At 44.4% G+C, this 22,055-nt stretch overlaps 1 protein-coding gene and 1 long non-coding RNA gene across 2 annotated transcripts; one reads left to right on the top strand and one right to left on the bottom strand.

The window, feature by feature from the left end:
- Window positions 1-945: 945 nt before the first annotated feature.
- Window positions 946-10,898, bottom strand: LOC147987745 (uncharacterized). The gene is made up of 5 exons (XM_087540425.1): window positions 10,816-10,898; window positions 10,257-10,326; window positions 10,016-10,170; window positions 1,256-1,305; window positions 946-1,145 (listed from the first exon to the last, which is right to left on the bottom strand). Exons 1-5 carry the CDS (start codon window positions 10,896-10,898, stop codon window positions 946-948), a joined length of 558 nt encoding a protein of 185 aa, XP_087396551.1.
- Window positions 10,899-13,282: 2,384 nt separating this feature from the next.
- On the top strand, window positions 13,283-14,087 carry LOC147987746 (uncharacterized). Its single transcript, XR_015615315.1, has 4 exons — window positions 13,283-13,332; window positions 13,500-13,583; window positions 13,692-13,749; window positions 13,835-14,087. It is a non-coding gene; the product is annotated as an uncharacterized LOC147987746 (long non-coding RNA).
- The last annotated feature ends 7,968 nt before the right edge of the window (window positions 14,088-22,055 follow it).

Raw genomic sequence — 22,055 nt, forward strand, 5'->3', positions numbered from 1 at the left:
ACAGGGTGTGAGAGAGGCTGGTCTTCCTCTAACACATCAAGAATGTTGATGAAAAACTTACAAGTGTTCTCTCCAGTTCTCAGTGTGATAGATAGTTTCGTCATCATTTGAGATGGGTTCTCAAAAAATTTAGCACGGAAGCGAGAGATAGAGCGTTGTTTGAACGCTGAAGGGCCAAAGCCCAAGTGCACTCGATTGCGGCTCAGCAGCCCGGCCTTTTGGCCCAGGAGTTTTCAAATTGGAGAAGTGCGGGACGTGGAATCACCGTGTCAACGGAGATTAACAGAGGTATGTGATCGGAGGTACTCCCTCCGTTCCAAAATACTTGACTTCCATTTGTTCAAAAATGGATGTACTTATATACTAAAACATGTCTATATACATCTATATTTTGACAAATGGAAGTCATATATTATGAAACGGAGGATGGAAGTCATATATTATGAAACGGAGGGAGTATATCGTATGAGAGATGAGAGGGATGAGTTTGGGAACAGTTGATACCATGGGAGCTTTATAAAAACTCGATCAATATTTTCTAGTGTTGGAAAAACACACTAGGATAGCCTAACGTCTCCATGGCATTGCCACAACACAAAAGGCTAGCTGGTCATTACCATTGGGAGCCTCGGCTGAGTGAAATATAACAGAAATTGCACCACTGAAATAAAAGAGAGAGAAAATGCTGGTGGATCGTATGCATTATAGTTGTACCCATGCTTCTTAGTTATAGTACTCGTTCCGATGCAGAGGCTGAGGGTGATCCTCTTTTTCTTAAAAAAACGCTTCTCATTTATGGTACTCGTTCTTGTGCACATTAAATTTCAAAATACTAGTTTTTATTTTTCTAGTGATCGATAAAATTGAACAAGGATGATAAGCAAGTAGAAAATTGTTGTTGTTATCTTACAACTGCAATACATACGCCATAACATAAGAGTCGAGTCATGGATCATTGCTGTTATCTATATCAGGAGGTATCATAAAAGAATTGAATGGCCGCACTAGCATATCTCTCTTGTGGAAGAACTCTTTTTTGTGATCTGGCTTTCCACAGACAAATTCTGCATCGCTTGGGTGCAAAATATTGGATTCTTCTGGACAAAATGCACATGAGCTGCTAAAGCGGCACAACGGCTTTTCTATTGACATTATAGAGAGAGAATTAGCTGCAAGTTGCATAATAATATGCTATACTTAAGTGGCTAGCAAACATAGTACGTCCGAATGTAAAGATAAATTTAGGTAGTATCTAAGACGGTGCATGTTTGAACGGCTAGTTGGCGGAACTGTCTATGAAAATATTGTTGGGTTTCGTAGTAATTTAAAAAAAAATTCTACGCACACGCAAGATCATGGTGATGCATAGCAACGAGAGGGGGAGTATGATCTACATACCTAATAGATCGACAACGGAAGCGTTTGGTTGATGTAGTCGTACGTCTTCACAATCCGACCGATCAAGCACCGAAACTACGGCACCTCCGAGTTCTAGCACACGTTCAGCTCGATGACGATCCCCGGACTCCGATCCAGCAAAGTGTCGGGGAAGAGTTCCGTCAGCACGACGGCGTGGTGACGATCTTGATGTACTACTGCAGAAGGGCTTCGCCTAAACTCCGCTACAATATTATCGAGGACTATGGTGGAAGGGGGCACCGCACACGGCTAAGGAATAGATCACGTGGATCAACTTGTGTGTCTCTGGGCTGTCCCTGCCTCTGTATATAAAGGACTAAAGGGGGGAGGCTGGCCGGCCAAGGAGGGCACGCCAGGAGAGTCCTACTCCCTCTGGGAGTAGGATTCCCCCCCCCCCCCCCCCCAAATCCTAGTTGGAATAGGATTCGCGGAGGGGGGAAAAGAGAGAGAGGGGCCGGCCCCCTCTCCTTGTCCTATTCGGACCAAGGGAGGGGAGGGGCGCGCGGCCCATGTAGGGCTGCCTCTTCTCTTTTCCACTAAGGCCCATCATGGCCCATATAGCTCCCGGGGGGTTCCGGTAACCTCCCGGTACTCCGGTAAAATCCCGATTTCACTCGGAACACTTCCGGTATCCAAACATAGGCTTCCAATATATCGATCTTTATGTCTCGACCATTTCGAGACTCCTCGTCATGTCCGTGATCACATCCGGGACTCCGAACAAACTTCGGTATATCAAAATGCATAAACTCATAATATAACTGTCATCGTAACCTTAAGCGTGCGGACCCTATGGGTTCGAGAACAATGTAGACATGACCGAGACATGTCTCCGGTCAATAACCAATAGCGGAACCTGGATGCTCATATTGGCTCCTACATATTCTACGAAGAACTTTATCGGTCAGACCGCATAACAACATACGTTGTTCCCTTTGTCATCGGTATGTTACTTGCCCGAGATTCGATCGTCGGTATTCCAAATACCTAGTTCAATCTCGTTACCGGCAAGTCTCTTTACTTGTTCTATAATACATCATCCCGCAACTAACTTATTGGTTGCAATGCTTGCAAGGCTTAAGTGATGTGCATTACCGAGAGGGCCCAGAGATACCTCTCTGACAATCAGAGTGACAAAACCTAATCTCGAAATACGCCAACCCAACATGTACCTTTGGAGACACCTGTAGTACTCCTTTATAATCACCCAGTTACGTTGTGACATTTGGTAGCACCCAAAGTATTCCTCCGGTAAACGGGAGTTGCATAATCTCATAGTTATAGGAACATGTATAAGTCATGAAGAAAGCAATAGCAACATACTAAACGATCGGGTGCTAAACTAATGTAATGGGTCATGTCAATCAGATCATTCACTTAATGATGTGATCCCGTTAATCAAATAACAACTCATTGTTCATGGTTAGGAAACATAACCATCTTTGATTAACGAGCTAGTCAAGTAGAGGCATACTAGTGACACTTTGTTTGTCTATGTATTCACACATGTATTATGTTTCCGGTTAATACAATTCTAGCATGAATAATAAACATTTATCATGATATAAGGAAATAAATAATAACTTTATTATTGCCTCTAGGGCATATTTCCTTCAGTCTCCCACTTGCACTAGAGTCAATAATCTAGATTTACACAGTAATGATTCTCACACCCATGGAGCCTTGGTGCTGATCATGTTTTGCTCGTGGAAGAGGCTTAGTCAACGGGTCTGCAACATTCAGATCCGTATGTATCTTGCAAATCTCTATGTCTCCCACCTGGACTAGATCCCGGATGGAATTGAAGCGTCTCTTGATGTGCTTGGTTCTCTTGTGAAATCTGGATTCCTTTGCCAAGGCAATTGCACTAGTATTGTCACAAAAGATTTTCATTGGACCTGATGCACTAGGTATGACACCTAGATCGGATATGAACTCCTTCATCCAGACTCCTTCATTTGCTGCTTCTGAAGCAGCTATGTACTCCGCTTCACATGTAGATCCCGCTACAACCCTTTGTTTAGAACTGCACCAACTTACAGCCCCACCGTTTAATGTAAACACGTATCCGATTTGCGATTTAGAATCGTCCAGATCAGTGTCAAAGCTTGCATCAATGTAACCTTTTACGATGAGCTCTTTGTCACCTCCATATACGAGAAGCATATCCTTAGTCCTTTTCAGGTATTTCAGGATGTTCTTGACCGCTGTCCAGTGATCCACTCCTGGATTACTTTGGTACCTCCCTGCTAGACTTATAGCAAGGCACACATCAGGTCTGGTATACAGCATTGCATACATGATAGATCCTATGGCTGATGCATAGGGAACATCTTTCATATTCTCTCTATCTTCTGCAGTGGCCGGGCATTGAGTCTTACTCAACTTCACACCTTGTAACACAGGCAAGAACCCTTTCTTTGCTTGATCCATTTTGAATTTCTTCAAAATTTTGTCAAGGTATGTGGTTTGTGAAAGTCCAATCAAGCGTTTTGATCTATCTCTATAGATCTTAATGCCTAATATGTAAGCAGCTTCACCGAGGTCTTTCATTGAAAAACTCTTATTCAAGTATCCCTTTATGCTATCCAGAAATCCTGCATCATTTCCAATTAGTAATATGTCATCTACATATAATATCAGAAATGCTACAGAGCTCCCACTCACTTTCTTGTAAATACAGGCTTCTCCAAAAGTCTGTATAAAACCAAATGCTTTGATCACACTATCAAAATGTTTATTCCAACTCCGAGAGGCTTGCACCAGTCCATAAATGAATCGCTGGAGCTTGCACACTTTGTTAGCTTCCTTTGGATCGACAAAACCTTCTGGTTGCATCATATACAACTCTTCTTCCAGAAATCCATTCAGGAATGCAGTTTTGACATCCATCTGCCAAATTTCATAATCATAAAATGCGGAAATTGCTAACATGATTCGGACAGACTTAAGCATCGCTACGGGTGAGAAGGTCTCATCGTAGTCAATCCCTTGAACTTGCCGAAAACCTTTTGCGACAAGTCGAGCTTTGTAGACAGTAATATTACCGTCAACGTTAGTCTTCTTCTTGAAGATCCATTTATTTTCAATTGCTTGCCGATCATTGGGCAAGTCAACCAAAGTCCATACTTTGTTCTCATACATGGATCCCATCTCAGATTTATGGCTTCAAGCCACTTTGCGGAATCTGGGCTCACCACCACTTCTTCATAGTTCGTAGGTTCATCATGATCTAGTAGCATGACTTCCAGAACGGGATTACCGTACCACTCTGGTGCGGATCTTACTCTGGTTGATCTACGAGGTTCAGTAGTATCTTGTTCTGAAGTTTCATGATCATCATCATTAGCTTCCTCACTAACTGGTGTAGGTGTCACAGAAACAGTTTTCTGTGATGCACTACTTTCCAATAAGGGAGCAGGTACAGTTACCTCGTCAAGTTCTACTTTCCTCCCACTCACTTCTTTCGAGAGAAACTCCTTCTTCAAAAAGTTTCCAAATTTAGCAACAAAAGTCTTGCCTTCGGATCTGTGATAGAAGGTGTATCCAATAGTCTCCTTTGGATATCCTATGAAGACACATTTCTCCGATTTGGGTTCGAGCTTATCAGGTTGAAGTTTTTTCACATAAGCATCGCAGCCCCAAACTTTCAGAAACGACAACTTTGGTTTCTTGCCAAACCATAGTTCATAAGGCGTCGTCTCAACGGATTTTGATGGTGCCCTATTTAACGTGAATGCGGCCGTCTCTAGAGCGTATCCCCAAAACGATAGCGGTAAATCAGTAAGAGACATCATAGATCGCACCATATCTAGTAAAGTACGATTACGATGTTCGGACACACCATTACGCTGTGGTGTTCCGGGTGGCGTGAGTTGCGAAACTATTCCACATTGTTTCAAATGTACACCAAACTCGTAACTCAAATATTCTCCTCCACGATCAGATCGTAGAAACTTTATTTTCTTGTTACCATGATTTTCAACTTCACTCTGAAATTCTTTAAACTTTTTAAATGTTTCAGACTTATGTTTCATTAAGTAGATATACCCATATCTGCTTAAATCATCTGTGAAGGTGAGAAAATAACGATATCCGCCACGAGCCTCAATATTCATCGGGCCACATACATCTGTATGTATGATTTCCAACAAATTTGTTGCTCTCTCCATAGTACCGGAGAACGGCGTTTTGGTCATCTTGCCCATGAGACACGGTTCGCAAGTACCAAGTGATTCATAATCAAGTGGTTCCAAAAGCCCATCAGTATGGAGTTTCTTCATGCGCTTTACACCGATATGACCTAAACGGCAGTGCCACAAATAAGTTGCACTATCATTATCAACTCTGCATCTTTTGGCTTCAACATTATGAATATGTGTGTTACTACTATCGAGATTCAACAAGAATAGACCACTCTTCAAGGGTGCATGACCATAAAAGATATTACTCATATAAATAGAACAACCATTATTCTCTGATTTAAATGAATAACCGTCTCGCATTAAACAAGATCCAGAAATAATGTTCATGCTCAACGCTGGCATCAAATAACAATTATTTAGGTCTAATATTAATCCCGAAGGTAGATGTAGAGGTAGCGTGCCGACCGCGATCACATCGACTTTGGAACCGTTTCCCACGCGCATTGTCACCTCGTCCTTAGCCAATCTTCGCTTAATCCGTAGTCCCTGTTTCGAGTTGCAAATATTAGCAAAAGAACCAGTATCAAATACCCAGGTGCTACTGCGAGCATTAGTAAGGTACACATCAATAACATGTATATCGCATATATCTTTGTTCACCTTGCCATCCTTCTTATCCGCCAAATACTTGGGGCAGTTCCGCTTCCAGTGACCAGTCTGCTTGCAATAGAAGCACTCAGTTTTAGGCTTAGGTCCAGGTTTGGGTTTCTTCTCTTGAGTAGCAACTTGCTTGCCGTTCTTTTTGAAGTTCCCCTTCTTCTTCCCTTTACCCTTTTTCTTGAAACTAGTGGTCTTGTTGACCATCAACACTTGATGCTCCTTCTTGATTTTTACCTCCGCAGCTTTCAGCATTGCGAAGAGCTCGGGAATAGTCTTGTTCATCCCTTGCATATTATAGTTCATCACGAAGCTTTTGTAGCTTGGTGGTAGTGATTGGAGAATTCTGTCAATGACGCAATCATCTGGAAGATTAACTCCCAATTGAATCAAGTGATTATTATACCCAGACATTTTGAGTATATGCTCACTAACAGAACTATTCTCCTCCATCTTGCAGCTATAGAATTTATTGGAGACTTCATATCTCTCAATCCGGGCATTTGCTTGAAATATTAACTTCAACTCCTGGAACATCTCATATGCTCCATGACGTTCAAAACGTCGTTGAAGTCCCGATTCTAAGCCGTAAAGCATGACACACTGAACTATCGAGTAGTCATCAGCTTTGCTCTGCCAGACGTTCATAACATCCGGCGTTGCTCCTGCAGCAGGCCTGGCACCCAGCGGTGCTTCCGGGACGTAATTCTTCTGTGCATCAATGAGGATAATCCTCAAGTTACGGACCCAGTCCGTGTAATTGCTACCATCATCTTTCAACTTTGCTTTCTCAAGGAACGCATTAAAATTCAACGGAACAACAGCACGAGCCATCTATCTGCAATCACACATAAACAAGCAAGATACTTATCAGGTACTAAGTTTCATGACAAATTTAAGTTCAGTTAATTTACTTAAAGAACTCCCACTTAGATAGACATCCCTCTAATCCTCTAAGTGATTACGTGATCCAAATCAACTAAACCATGTCCGATCATCACGTGAGATGGAGTAGTTTCATTGGTGAACATCATTATGTTGATCATATCTACTATATGATTCACGCTCGACCTTTCGGTCTCCGTGTTCCGAGGCCATATCTGTATATGCTTGGCTCGCCAAGTATAACCTGAGTATTCCGCGTGTGCAACTGTTTTGCACCCGTTGTATTTGAACGTAGAACCTATCACACCCGATCATCACGTGGTGTCTCAGCACGAAAAACTTTCGCAACGGTGCATACTCAGGGAGAACACTACTTGATAATTTAGTGAGAGATCATCTTATAATGCTACCGTCAATCAAAGCAAGATAAGATGCATAAAGAATAAACATCACATGCAATCAATATAAGTGATATGATATGGCCATCATCATCTTGTGCTTGTGATCTCCATCTCCGAAGCATCGTCGTGATCACCATCGTCACCGGCGTGACACCATGATCTCCATCGTAGCATCGTTGTCGTCTCGCCAAGCTTGTGCTTCTACGACTATCGCTACCGTTTAGTGATAAAGTAAAGCATTACATCGTGATTGCATTGCATACAATAAAGTGACAACCATATGGCTCCTGCCAGTTGCCGATAACTCGGTTACAAAACATGATCATCTCATACAATAAAAATCAGCATCATGTCTTGACCATATCACATCACAACATGCCCTGCAAAAACAAGTTAGACGTCCTCTACTTTGTTGTTGCAAGTTTTACGTGGCTGCTACGGGCTTAAGCAAGAACCAATCTCACCTACGCATCAAAACCACAACGATAGTTTGTCAATTTGACTCCGTTTTAACCTTCGCAAGGACCGGGCGTAGCCACACTCGGTTCAACTAAAATTGGAGAGACTGTCGCCCGCAAGCCACCTATGTGCAAAGCACGTCGGGAGAACCGGTCTCGCGTAAGCGTACGCGTAATGTCGGTCCGGGTCGTCTCGTCCAACAATACCGCCGAATCAAAGTATGACATGCTGGTAGGTAGTATGACTTATATCACCCACAACTCACTTGTGTTCTACTCGTGCATATAACATCAACATATAAAACCTAGGCTCGGATGACACTGTTGGGTTTCGTAGTAATTTCAAGAAATTTCCTACGCACACGCAAGATCATGGTGATGCATAGCAACGAGAGGGGGAGTATGATCTACATACCTAATAGATCGACAACGGAAGCGTTTGGTTGATGTAGTCGTACGTCTTCACGATCTGACCGATCAAGCACCGAAACTACGGCACCTCCGAGTTCTAGCACACGTTCAGCTCGATGACGATCCCCGGACTCCGATCCAGCAAAGTGTCGGGGAAGAGTTCCGTCAGCACGACGGCGTGGTGACGATCTTGATGTACTACTGCAGCAGGGCTTCGCCTAAACTCCGCTACAATATTATCAAGGACTATGGTGGAAGGGGGCACCGCACACGGCTAAGGAATAGATCACGTGGATCAACTTGTGTGTCTCTGGGGTGTCCCTGCCTCTGTATATAAAGGACTAAAGGGGGGAGGCTGGCCGGCCAAGGAGGGCACGCCAGGAGAGTCCTACTCCCTCTGGGAGTAGGATTCCCCCCCCCCCCCAATCCTAGTTGGAATAGGATTCGCGGAGGGGGAAAAAGAGAGAGAGGGGCCGGCCCCCTCTCCTTGTCCTATTCGGACCAAGGGAGGGGAGGGGCGCGCGGCCCATGTAGGGCTGCCTCTTCTCTTTTCCACTAAGGCCCATCATGGCCCATATAGCTCCCGGGGGTTCCGGTAACCTCCCGGTACTCCGGTAAAATCCCGATTTCCCTCGGAACACTTCCGGTATCCAAACATAGGCTTCCAATATATCAATCTTTATGTCTCGACCATTTCAAGACTCCTCGTCATGTCCGTGATCACATCCGGGACTCCGAACAAACTTCGGTATATCAAAATGCATAAACTCATAATATAACTGTCATCGTAACCTTAAGCGTGCGGACCCTACGGGTTCGATAACAATGTAGACATGACCGAGACATGTCTCCGGTCAATAACCAATAGCGGAACCTGGATGCTCATATTGGCTCCTACATATTCTACGAAGATCTTTATCGGTCAGACCGCATAACAACATACGTTGTTCCCTTTGTCATCGGTATGTTACTTGCCCGAGATTCGATCATCGGTATTCCAAATACCTAGTTCAATCTCGTTACCGGCAAGTCTCTTTACTCGTTCTGTAATACATCATCCCGCAACTAACTTATTAGTTGCAATGCTTGCAAGGCTTAAGTGATGTGCATTACCGAGAGGGCCCAGAGATACCTCTCCGACAATCGGAGTGACAAAACCTAATCTCGAAATACGCCAACCCAACATGTACCTTTGGAGACACCTGTAGTACTCCTTTATAATCACCCAGTTACGTTGTGACGTTTGGTAGCACCCAAAGTGTTCCTCCGGTAAACGGGAGTTGCATAATCTCATAGTTATAGGAACATGTATAAGTCATGAAGAAAGCAATAGCAACATACTAAACGATCGGGTGCTAAGCTAATGTAATGGGTCATGTCAATCATATCATTCACTTAATGATGTGATCCCGTTAATCAAATAACAACTCATTGTTCATGGTTAGGAAACATAACCATCTTTGATTAACGAGCTAGTCAAGTAGAGGCATACTAGTGACACTTTGTTTGTCTATGTATTCACACATGTATTATGTTTCCGGTTAATACAATTCTAGCATGAATAATAAACATTTATCATGATATAAGGAAATAAATAATAACTTTATTATTGCCTCTAGGGCATATTTCCTTCAAATATAGCTCGGCGAAGAAGTGCTGCTTCTCGGCGGTGGCGTCCACCGGGCGAGCCGAAAAGCTAAGGTGGTACCAGAAAGTTCCTCTAAAACCGACGCAGGCGGCCTTCATCTCCGATGTCGGCTGGGGAGGATACTCATGATACTCGAACTTGGCACCCTACATCGCAGCAATCGATCTCAAATTCTCAATCAGAAGTATTAAGCACTCACCTGGATGTATGAGAGAGAGAGAGAGTATCATACCGGATTGTTGGAGTTGTAATGATGGAGGGCGATGTCGACCAGCGTAGAAATTCGGAAGGCGATGTCCTCTCTATCGCCAAATAAACAAGTGTACACCAAATAAATAAACATAATCCTTTTCTAAAAGAATAAACATAATGGATGGATGTTTCGTTTGATGGTTGGTTATTCTTATTCAGGGCAACAATCAGACGTTCATCCAGAGAATTAATCTCATATATTCCTTATAGGGTCTAATGCGTTTTTCAAGACTGCCTTTGACTATTGACAAGATTAATAGTACATAACATGCATAATGTGAAAATTACATCATTGAAAGCTCCTTTCACATACGAATTTGACAATATGCTTTGTGTAAGTTGCATGTCATATATTATTGCTTTAACATTTGGTCAAAGTTAGCCTCGAAAAACGCATTAGGTCCTATGTAGATGGAAGGAGTAGCAAGAATATAAGAATAGATCCCATGCAAGCAGTTAAGCAAAATTTTGTAAAAAAATTGTCCAGTACGAAGCTAGGAATTACATACTCTTTTTTCACAGTGGAGCGGCCGATGTACTCGTCGGAGTCCCGGAGAGCGTTGGCGTAATCGTAGCTGCCGTCGCCGCCGGCGGCGGCTGGGGAAGAGAATAAGGAACTCATGGATCAATCGATCTCTAGTGTTTGTCCGGTGGCTCTTGGCGGCCGGGCCAAAGTATAAATACAAAGATTTCCCCGTATGTGGTTACCTGAACTGAAGTTACAATACCTTAACTTCCCTCCTTCACATCCATATGACTAAGACTATAATGACTTGAATTAATTTGCAAATCAAAATCTGTTGTATAAATTTACAAAAATTACATACAAACAAAATTACAGTGCAATAAAATTAATTTTATATTTATTTTTGTCAAACAGTAACTACGCACAGTACCTGCTACAGTAGATCATACAGTATTCGCTAAAGTATTTTAACTTTCCTTCTTTGCATTGCACTAGTTTGCACTTTAGTTTAGGTGACTTCTCTCCTTGATGTTAGAGGATTCGGTTCCGGTTAGATCTGGGCCGTCGGCAGGCTGCGTGTCCAGCGTGGTTACGCTCCAATAGCCTACGTTTATTGTGCGCCTTGATTTTCTTGTCTTATTTATATCTGAAGATTCTCAAAAAGGAAACCGTAGAATGCCGCGCGCAGATAGGAGTTACAAAAACCGACCCATAAGGAAACTCCAAACTGACTTAAGTTGAGCTTTCCTATTCTACTTGCACCCGTAAGCTACTAGGAGAAAGGCATCGGACAGTTTTCTAAAGATCTAAAACATTTTTAAAAAAATCTAAAACTTCATGGAAATGATCATCAACAAATGTTAGAGAGACTTGGAAAATTTGGTGGTCAAATAACATTCGAGGAGCTCTCTACAAAAAAGACAAATTCATTGAAAATTAGTCGAAATGTAAGTGCACCATTTGAGTAGATTTTGTAATTTTGTCTTTTTTGTAGAGAGATTCGAATGTTATTTGACCACCAAACTTTGCAAGCCCTCATAACATTTGTTCATGATTATTCCCATAAAGTTTCTGAATTTTTTGAAATTTTTTGCTATATTTTCTTGCGTGGGTACAGACACTAGTTTTCCTTTTCTAAACTACTCCCTCTGTAAAGAAATATTTTTAATCTAAATGCTCTTATATTTTTTACGGAGGGAGTAATAATCAACCGGCAACGCTGATTACAGTAGTACTAATCCTAACCAAACATTCTTAGGCGACCTCTTTGATTCGTGATTATATTTATCCCCTAGTCTCGTGACTGGGGTTTAGACTTCCTCCGGCGGTCAACCTGCCGTGATTTTCAATCTTCAGTCTCCGATGATCCCTCTAGACCTTGACTGCTCGGCCGGATGCGCGCGCTGCATCTGCTCAGTGACCTTGGTTTGCTAGGGGTCTCTTTCTCCCTCGCTAAAACCTTGGGTTTCGTCACGAGCCATCATGAAGCGTCTGGATCGGGTCATGGGAAAGAACGAGTGGAGGAATTGCTGGGCGAGGATCCATTGGGACTGAACGTGAATCAAATGGCGAGCTGGCGCCATAACGCCCTGTTCAAGTAGGCGGGGGGCATGGACACTGAGAACAACCAGGGAAACAATAACAAAATTCTTCTCAGGCTTCTAGGACGGGAAATCTACTTGGAAAGAGAGGTCTGTATGATTTAGTATATGGGAATGCTGTAGAAATAAATAAACCTTGCTCTTGTCCCTGTGAAAAATGTAACATCTTAAAATGTTGCTAAGATAGTTGAAAGATTTGAGGGTGACGGTGAACCCAGCACGTCAAGTACAGATCCGACCAACACTCCTCAAAAGAGTGCGCACACACAAAAAAAGGATAGAATGGGGAAGCAACAGACAATGGGGTGGAGTTGGAAAAAAGATGGGATCGGCGGCCTCCCTCGAGGAGAGAGCCGTAAGCATGGTGGGGGTGCCGGTGCTTAGGCAATGCCCCATTGTTCATGGTGCTGCAATGAATCCGGTGGATCATCCTCATGAAGGAGGTGCGGGACGCACGGAAGGAGGTAGACCTTCGGTGTCACCTTGGGGAAAGCTCACCAAAGCAGTATTTCGGGCAATAGTAAGGGTGGTGAAACTTTAGATGTCAAATGACAACAATTTCTGCTCAACTTAGAATGTAGTCACTAGTAGAAAAAGAGTCAAACGTGAAGCACATTAGTGCCGGTTTGAATTTGAGCCGGCACTAATGTGTGCATTAGTGCCGGTTCCAACGGCTAGCCGGCCGCTCTCATTAGTACCGGTTCGTGGCGAACCTTTAGCACCGGTTCGTGCCACGAACCGGTACTAAAGTGAGTGGTAGCAGGATGTTGTCAGTCCGGGGCCCCTCCAGCACCTTTAGTACCGGGTCGTATCATGAACCGGTACTAAAGGTCGTCCTACATAGACCCTTCGTCCATCCGAGCTCGCTCTGTTCTTCCCCTTTCCTCTCTCCTCTTTGTTCTTTTTCCTCTTCCTCTCAAGCTCATCACACATTTCGCCCAAAATTTGTCAAGATTTGAAGGCCCCCATCCATTCAAATGATCACAAAGGTTAGCAACTTTGTCCTTTCATCTCTCATTGCTAGATTAGCTCGTGCAATGCTTTATATAGTGATTGATTTTTGAGTTTAGTAATTTGGGAGGAATTATATATATGTGCTAGTATTTGATTTATATGCAATTTGAGGTCAAAAATAACACTTAGTTTGCATATGTAGGTGTGGTTTACTTAGTACCTTCTAAATCTCCGTCGTAACCACCGTCGATCGCTCGCAACGTCCCATCGCCGGCACCACCTTGTGGTGAGCCTCTTGTTCATGAAGTTTTATATAAAAAATTGATGTTTGTGTGATTTGGATATATAGTTACTCGTATAATTATCTTACCCATACGTTGTTTGTTATACATAGTGCCATGGTTTTGATATCCGTCCCCGTCGGCCCTCGTCCGGGTTATGATTCGGATGTGGTATATTCTCTTTTAAAACTATACATTGCATTTCGTGTTTATGACAAATTATGCCCATCAAGTTGACATAGATATTTGTATGTAGGAGGTAGTTGAACCGGAAATTCCAACCGACCCTATTGTCGAGAGGTTAAATTTAGTTGAAAGAGAAAACGAGGATTTGAAGGAAAAATTGAAAAGAATTGAGGGGGAGAAGATGGAATTGGAGTTGCATGTTGCCGATGTCGTCGATGATCACAAGATTAAGATGGAGAAAATGCGCTTGAAGATTAGAAAGATTAGAAAATATGCCATTCATAGTGAGGCTTGGTATCATTATGCTGTTGGATCAATTGTTACCTTAGGTGCGATCTTGATCGCATTTGTTGTTGCATTTAAATTCTTTAGCTAGAGAGCTATTTGTTTGTTGCATTTAAGTGTTGTATGATCTTTATGTATGAACTTTATGTATTGTATTAATTTGGTGTTTTCGGTGCTGTGTATTGAAGATGAGCCGGCAATGGATGTACGATGACCGATGCTCTCCCGAGTTCATTAATGGCATGCGTACTTTTCTGCTTGCGGCTGAGGCAAACAAGCGGGCGGATGGTTTTATGCCTTGTCCATGTGCTGGCTGTAAGAATGGTCACAATTACTCTACGTCAAGAACCATTCACGTCCGCCTGTTTGAGTCTGGTTTCCTGCCCCACTATAATGTTTGGACCAAACATGGAGAAAGAGGGGTTATGATGGAAGACAATGAAGAAGAAGAGGACCACGACAGCTATTCTGGCCATGGGGTCCCTGAATACGATGATACAACAATGAGGGAAGAAGCTGAGCCGGTAATGCGGGAAGAAGCTGAGCCGGCAATGCGGGAAGAAGCTGAAGAAGAGGCATCGGATGAGCCCGTTGATGATCTAGGTCGGGCCATTGCCGATGCAAAGAGAAACTGCGCAAGTGATTTGGAGAAGAAGAAGTTGCAGCGCATGTTAGAGGATCACAAAAAATTGTTGTACCCGAATTGCGTAGGTGACAAGAAAAAGTTGGGCACCACACTGGAATTGCTACAATGGAAGGCAGAGAATGGTGTATCTGACAAGGGATTTGGAAAGTTGCTGGTAATGATAAAGAATATGCTTCCAAAGGACAACAAATTGCCCGAGAGTATGTACGAAGCAAAGAAGGCTGTCTGCCCTCTAGGGTTAGAGGTGCAGAAGATACATGCATGCCCTAATGATTGCATCCTCTACCGCAGTGAGTACGAGGATTTGAACGTTTGCCCAGTATGCGGTGCATTGCGCTATAAGATCAGCCGCGATGACCCTGGTGATGTCAAGGGCGAGCGCCCCAGGAAGAAGATTCCTGCCAAGGTGATGTAGTATGCTCCTATAATACCACGGTTGAAACGTTTGTTCCAAAACAAAGAGCATGTTAAGGCAATGCGATGGCACAGAGAAGACTGTAAGAAAGACGGAAAGTTGAGAGTACCCGCTGACGGGTCGCAGTGGAGAAAAATCGAAAGAAAGTACGGGAAGGAGTTTGCAGATGATGCAAGGAACGTATGGTTTGATCTAAGCGCAGATGGCATTAATCCTTTTGGGGAGCAGAGCAGCAACCATAGCACCTGGCCTGTGACTCTATGTTTGTATAACCTTCCTCCTTGGTTGTGCATGAAGCGAAAGTTCATTATGATGCCAGTGCTCATCCAAGGCCCTAAGCAACCCGGGAACGACATTGATGTGTACCTAAGGCCATTAGTTGAAGAACTCTTACAACTGTGGAGTGGAACAGGTGTACGTGCGTGGGATGAGCACATGGGGGAAGAATTTGACCTAAAGGCGTTGCTGTCCGTGACCATCAATGATTGGCCTGCTCTCAGTAACCTTTCAGGACAGACAAACAAGGGATACCGCGCATGCACGCACTGTTTGGACGATACCGACAATATATATTTGGCTAATTGTAAGAAGAATGTGTACCTGGGACATCGTCGATTTCTTCCGAGCAGGCATCCCGTAAGAAAGAAAGGCAAGCATTTCAAAGGTGAGGCGGATCACCGGACGAAGCCTCGCCACCGTACTGGTGCTGATGTACATGATATGGTCAAGGATTTGAAGGTGGTCTTTGGAAAGGGTCCTGGTGGACAACCTGTTCCGAATACGCTGACGGACGCGCACCCATGTGGAAGAAGAAATCTATATTTTGGGACCTGGCCTATTGGAAAGACCTAGAGGTCCGCTCCGCAATCGACGTGATGCACGTGACGAAGAATCTTTGTGTGACCCTGCTTGGCTTCTTGGGCGTGTATGGGAAGACAAAAGATACATCTGAGGCACGGGAGGACCAGCAACGTATGCACGGAAAAGACGGCATACATCAGGGTCATGCAAGCTATGCTCTTACCAAAGAAGAGAAGGAAATCTTCTTTGAATGCCTGCTCAGTATTAAGGTACCGTCTGGCTTCTCGTCGAATATAAAGGGAATAATAAACATGACAGAGAAAAAGTTTCAGAACCTAAAGTCTCATGACTGCCACGTGATTATGACGCAACTGCTTCCGGTTGCATTGAGGGGGCTTCTAGCGGAAAACGTTCGATTAGCCATTGTGAAGCTATGTGCATTTCTCAATGCAATCTCTCAGAAGGTAATCGATCCAGAAATCATACTAAGGTTAGAGAATGATTTGGTGTAATGTCTTGTCAGTTTCGAGTTGGTGTTCCCATCATCCTTCTTCAACATCATGACGCACGTCCTAGTTCACCTATGTGAAGAGATTAATGTTTTGGGTCCTATATTTCTACACAATATGTTCCCCTTTGAGAGGTTCATGGAAGTCTTAAAGAAATATGTTCATAACCATGCTAGGCCAGAAGGAAGCATCTCCAAGGTCCATGAAAATGAGGAGGTCATTGAGTTTTGTATTGACTTTATTCCTGACCTTAAGCCGATTGGTGTTCCTGAATCGCGGCATAAGGGCAGACTGGATGGAAAAGGCACTCTAGGAGGGGAACAAATAATATGTATGGACGGACATTCTCTCACTGAAGCACACTACACAGTTCTACAGAATTCCGCCTTGGTGGCTCCGTATATGGATGAACACAAGAATTTGCTACGCTCCAAACACCCGGAGCGGTCTGATGACTGGATTACACGTGAACAAACCAGGAGTTTCGCCAGCTGGTTGCAGACACGTACCATGCATGACGCCTCTATTGAAGATGACCTGTACTTGCTGTCCCAGTTACCATCTTCGAATATAATGACTTTCAAAGGGTACGAGATAAATGGTAATACATTTTACACGATCGCCCAAGATAAGAAGAGCACCAAGCAAAACAGTGGTGTCCGCTTTGATGCAGAAACCAAGACGGGAAAGGAAACATATTATGGTTATATACAGGACATATGGGAACTTGACTATCGACGTGGTTTGAAGGTCCCTTTGTTTCGGTGCAAATGGGTCAATATGACACGAGGTGGGGTAAAGGAAGACCCGCAGTACGGAATGACAACAATGGATCTCAACAATCTTGTGTATGCAGACGAACCATTCGTCCTAGCCAATGATGTGACACATGTTTTCTATGTGAAGGACATGTCTACCAAGCCGAGAAAAAGAAAAGATAAGGAAGCGAATGCATCATACGATGAGCCAAAGCGGCACATAGTTCTTTCTGGGAAGATAAACATCGTGGGAGTGGATGACAAGACAGACATGCCAGGAGATTATGAAAAGTTTGATGAAATTGCTCCATTCACAGTGAATATTAACCCGAGCATCCAGTTAAATGATGAAGATTTTCCATGGCTACGGCGCAAAGGGACACACGCAAAGAAAAAGTTTCACACCCAAAGATCTGGAATGCGATCGGCTTCACTATCATCACTTTTCTTCTGTGTTTCACATCCAGGAGGGAATCTCTGTAATAGTTAGGGTAGCTAGTTATGTGTTTTGGCATTTGAAACGCGAAGAAATTTTATGTGCAAGCAAATTTTTCATGCATTTACTGATTTTTTTCAGTTAAATGACCCTGAAATTGAAAAGCATTTCAAATGAACTCAGAAAAGGTTGAAAGTTGGCATTGGTATCATAATTTCACCCATATAGCATGTGCAAAAAAGTAGAGAGGGTTACCGCAAAAACTGGATGCACTTCGTGTACAAAATGGACAATCTCTTTCGAAGTATCAGGGTTTCGGACGAAAACTCATCTGTTACAAGGGCATTTCATTTTTTAAATAACCTAAGCATTACCAAATTGAATATAATGATAAAACACACTAATATTAAATATAAGAAAAAAGAATCACTGAAAAATCTATTTTCAAAGTTAAATTATTCAAAAACTAGTGATTCACACAAATTTCAAATAATTCAAAATTTAAACTATTCAAATTTGTAAACTACCGGTACTAACAGAAAGTTTGTAATTTTTTGTACCTAAAGCAAAAATATTCACAAACAAACTCTAAATACAGCAAAAAAACAACTCTAAAATAAATAAAACAAAAATAAATAAAGCAAAAAAAATAAGAAAAAAAGCCCACCTACTGGGCCACAGCGGCCTGCATACGACTAGAAACCCAAATTCTAGTTGGGCCAGGATGCAGGCCCGCTAGCCCAGTAGGCCCAACAGGGCATCGCAAAAGAGGTAGGCCTAGAAGGCCTGCTTAAGAGAGGAGCTCGAGACAGCAGCGACGGCAGGGCTTATAAGCAGGTGCGAGTGCCCCTCGGCTAGCGAGGTGGGACTAAACTTTTGCGCCCCTCGCCTGGCAGCGCACACCCTTTAGTACCGGGTCGTGGCTCCAACCGGTACTAAAGGGGGGGGCCTTTAGTACCGGTTGGTGCCACGACCGGTACTAAAGGGGGTGCGGTTCCCGCCGCTTCGCCTGGCCAAAACAGACCTTTAGTATCGGTTGGTGGCTCCAACCGGTACTAAAGGTGGGTTCTATATAAGAAAACACTTCAAAAAAAATTGTCAGTTTCTCATCTCTCCCTGCTTCTTTCTCCTCTGCCCCGTCGCCGCCGCCCCTTGTCGCCGCCCTCGTCGCCGTCCGTTGCCGCGCCCCGCCCCGTCCTCCCGTACGTCGTCCCCGCCCGGCCCGTCCCCGTCCCCATCGTCGCCGCCCCATCCCCGTCGTCGCCGCCCCATCCCCGTCGTCGCCGCCCCGTCTCCGTCCCCGTCCCCGTCGCCGCCCACCGTCGTCGCGCCTCGCCGGTGAGCTGCTGCCCCGGCCGCCAACCACACACACACACACACATTGTTATAGAATTGTTAGCGATCTTTCTGTTTTTTAGTTATAGAATTATTAGAAATGTTAGTTTTAGTTATAGAAATGTTAGTTATATAGAAATGTTTTTTAGTTATAGAAATATTAGAAATGTTAGTTTTAGTTATAGAAATATTAGAAATGTTAGTTTTAGTTATAAAATTTAGAATTTGCATATATGAAATCACAATCCATCATTTAAAAAATGGTACTTTACTTTTGCGGCATATAGTATTTGTTGTCGACGATGCCCGGCCCGCATCCTCGCCGTCGACCCATTCGCGACGACGTCCTGCTTCAGAGGACCCATGTCCGGGACTGGGCTCCGCCGGGCTGGCACTAAGAGGTGCTACCTTCAGGGGCGCGACGCTTGGTGAGGAACCCGGCCCCGGGTTCCGTCGTCAACCCTCACCTCCTTTGGTGGCGTTCGCGTGGGCCACTTTCGGTGCGCAGGGAGCCGGCCCCGCCGGAGGTGGTACGTCGCCGTGTCAGAGAGGAGGACGAGCACGTCCATCGCTACATGGCTGCTATGGACGTCAGGTTCTCCAATACCTGGCAGGTTCTTTTGAGAGATCACTCGAGCTATGATCCAGTGATGGTTCCTTCTCTTTGGGTGTCCATCGCCCGCACCTCAGGAACCGCGAGTGGCCTAGATTACTCTGTAGTATTCGATCTTTATTAGCTTGCTAGCTAGCTAGCTAGCTAGTGATGTATTCGATATTATATCTATTATTTGAGACGATGTATTCGAGATTATATCTATTATTCGAGACGATGTATTCGAAATTATATCTATTATTCGAGACGACGTATTCGAGATTATATTCGATGATGCTTATTATGTACTATGATTGATTCAGTTTTTCCTTATTAATTGATTGCATCCATGCATTGTAATTTGAATATATTTCTTTTGGATTAGTTAAACAAAACCTATGGCGGACAATACCGGCAGAGAGGGAGAAGAGGCCCTGTTCAATATCATACGCAATCCTCGCGGGCCAGATGATGATCAAAATGAAGAAGATTATGACGGCTCCGAATATCTAAACAACACCGGGGAGGGTGATATGATATTCGATCGCGACGAACGAATTGATGAAGTCATGAACTATGAACATGACGAAGAAAATGTTGATCTTGAAACAACAAAGACCGGCGAGGTATATATATTTATATAAGCAGGCATCTGGTGATCATCACATGTTTTAAATGACTTGAAGATATATTAATGAATCGATCTTTCTTCTTTCAGCCATCCGGATCGAGCAAATCTTCAGGCAACAAGAAACGAGGCCCGAACAAAAAGTTGAAGGAGGGCGTAAAGTACAATATCGAGGCCATCAAACCTAATGGCGAACCATTAGCGCCTAAGAAGATTGCGGACAAGTTCATTCGTCAGTGCGGAGTTCTTGTGAAGGACCAACTCCCGATCTCCCTTCAAGAATGGAGAGAGCCAACAAAGCCACGTCCAGGAGTTACTTTTGTCGACGACAGACAAAAATTCTGCTTTGGGAAACGCTCATGGAACATTTCACCCTACCAGATCATTTCACAGATGCAGATGTGGAGAAAGTCAAGTACGCTGCTCTTAGGAAGATGGCGGTTGCATTTAAGAACCACAAGATTCGTGAATGGGCCAAGTACGTCAAGGGAGGAAGGAAGACTCCAGTATTCGAGGGAACACTAGAGAAGCAAAGTGCTCATTGGGACGATTTCGTGAAATTCAAGGATTCGGAATTATCTAAGGAACGGTCGAGAATAAACAAGGCCAATGCCGCAAAAAAGGATAAGTTCCATAAGCTGGGGCCAGGTGGCTATGCGGTGGGAATGCCTAAGTGGGATAAGTCTGAGAAAGAGATGCTGGATGCAGGTGTCACTCCAGAAACATTGAGCTGGCCCCCCAGGTGCAGGACTTGGTTCTATGCGCATGGGGGAGAGTTGGACCCGAAGACAGGCAAAGTTTCGAAGAATGCATGTCTGGACGGAGCCGAAGATAAGCTACTTGTTGCAATAGAAGAGGCTCGATCGGGGGTGTTCGAGCCCAACAGAGAGAACGACGAGCTTACGCGTGCCCTGGGAAATCCTGAACACCCGGGAAGAACACGAGGCATGGGCGCTATGCCGTGGTATGAGGGGTTTTCGGACTGGAACGCCGACTACAGAACCCATGCAAGAAAGAAGATTGCGGAGGAGAAGAAGAGGAAGATGGAGGAGGACCAGAGGAAGCTAGACTATGAACGCCTTCAAGGCCTAGAATCAGCGCACGCGGACTTGGCAGTCAAATTCCAGCGGCAGTAGGAGCAGATCGACTCACTTAGCCAGCAAAGGGGATCTCAGCAGCTAGCGGATGATCCACCATTGGATAGCACCGTCCCATCCATGCCGAGAAGCAGCGTGGGTTCCGCCCCGGGCGACGCATTGCTGGATAGCTACCCAGTGGATGACATCATGGAGAACACTAACTGCGAGCTACACTTCAAAATGAAGAACATATCCATGAAGGTGGCGGACGCCCTTGCTTTTACAAATCCCCCCGAGGCAACCTTCCATTGCAACCCGATTCCAGCGGGCTATACTCGTGTCTTGGTTGATGAGATGGTGGACCAATATTCGGGGATAGAGCTTGACATTCCTGGAGGTGACGATGAGCACACACTGGAAGAGGCCAACCATCGTATCATCCTATGGAGAAAGGATTGCATCATCTTTCGAAGGCCACCGACACCGCATCATCCGACTCCTCGTCGAAGTCCACCACCGAGTCAGCAGACTCCCGCTCCTCCAAGTCCACCAACGCGTCAGGCCACTCCTCCTCCAAGTCCGGCACAGCTTCAGGACACTCCTCCTCCAAGTCCGGCACAGCTTCAGGACACTCCTCCTCCTCCAAGTCCGGCAAAGCGTCAGGCCACTCCTCCTCCAAGTCCGGCACAGCTTCAGGCCACTCCTCCTCCTCCAACTCAGCCACATCAGCCGTCTTCGCCGCCTCAGCAATCACGGAAGAGAGCCGCCTCATCTATGGTGCGTAGCGGTACAAGTCGAGGTAGTACT

Source organism: Triticum urartu, chromosome 2A (genome assembly GCF_056163025.1).
Source record: "Triticum urartu cultivar PI428250 chromosome 2A, HENAU_Tu73, whole genome shotgun sequence".
In the NCBI taxonomy this organism is placed as follows: domain Eukaryota; kingdom Viridiplantae; phylum Streptophyta; class Magnoliopsida; order Poales; family Poaceae; genus Triticum; species Triticum urartu.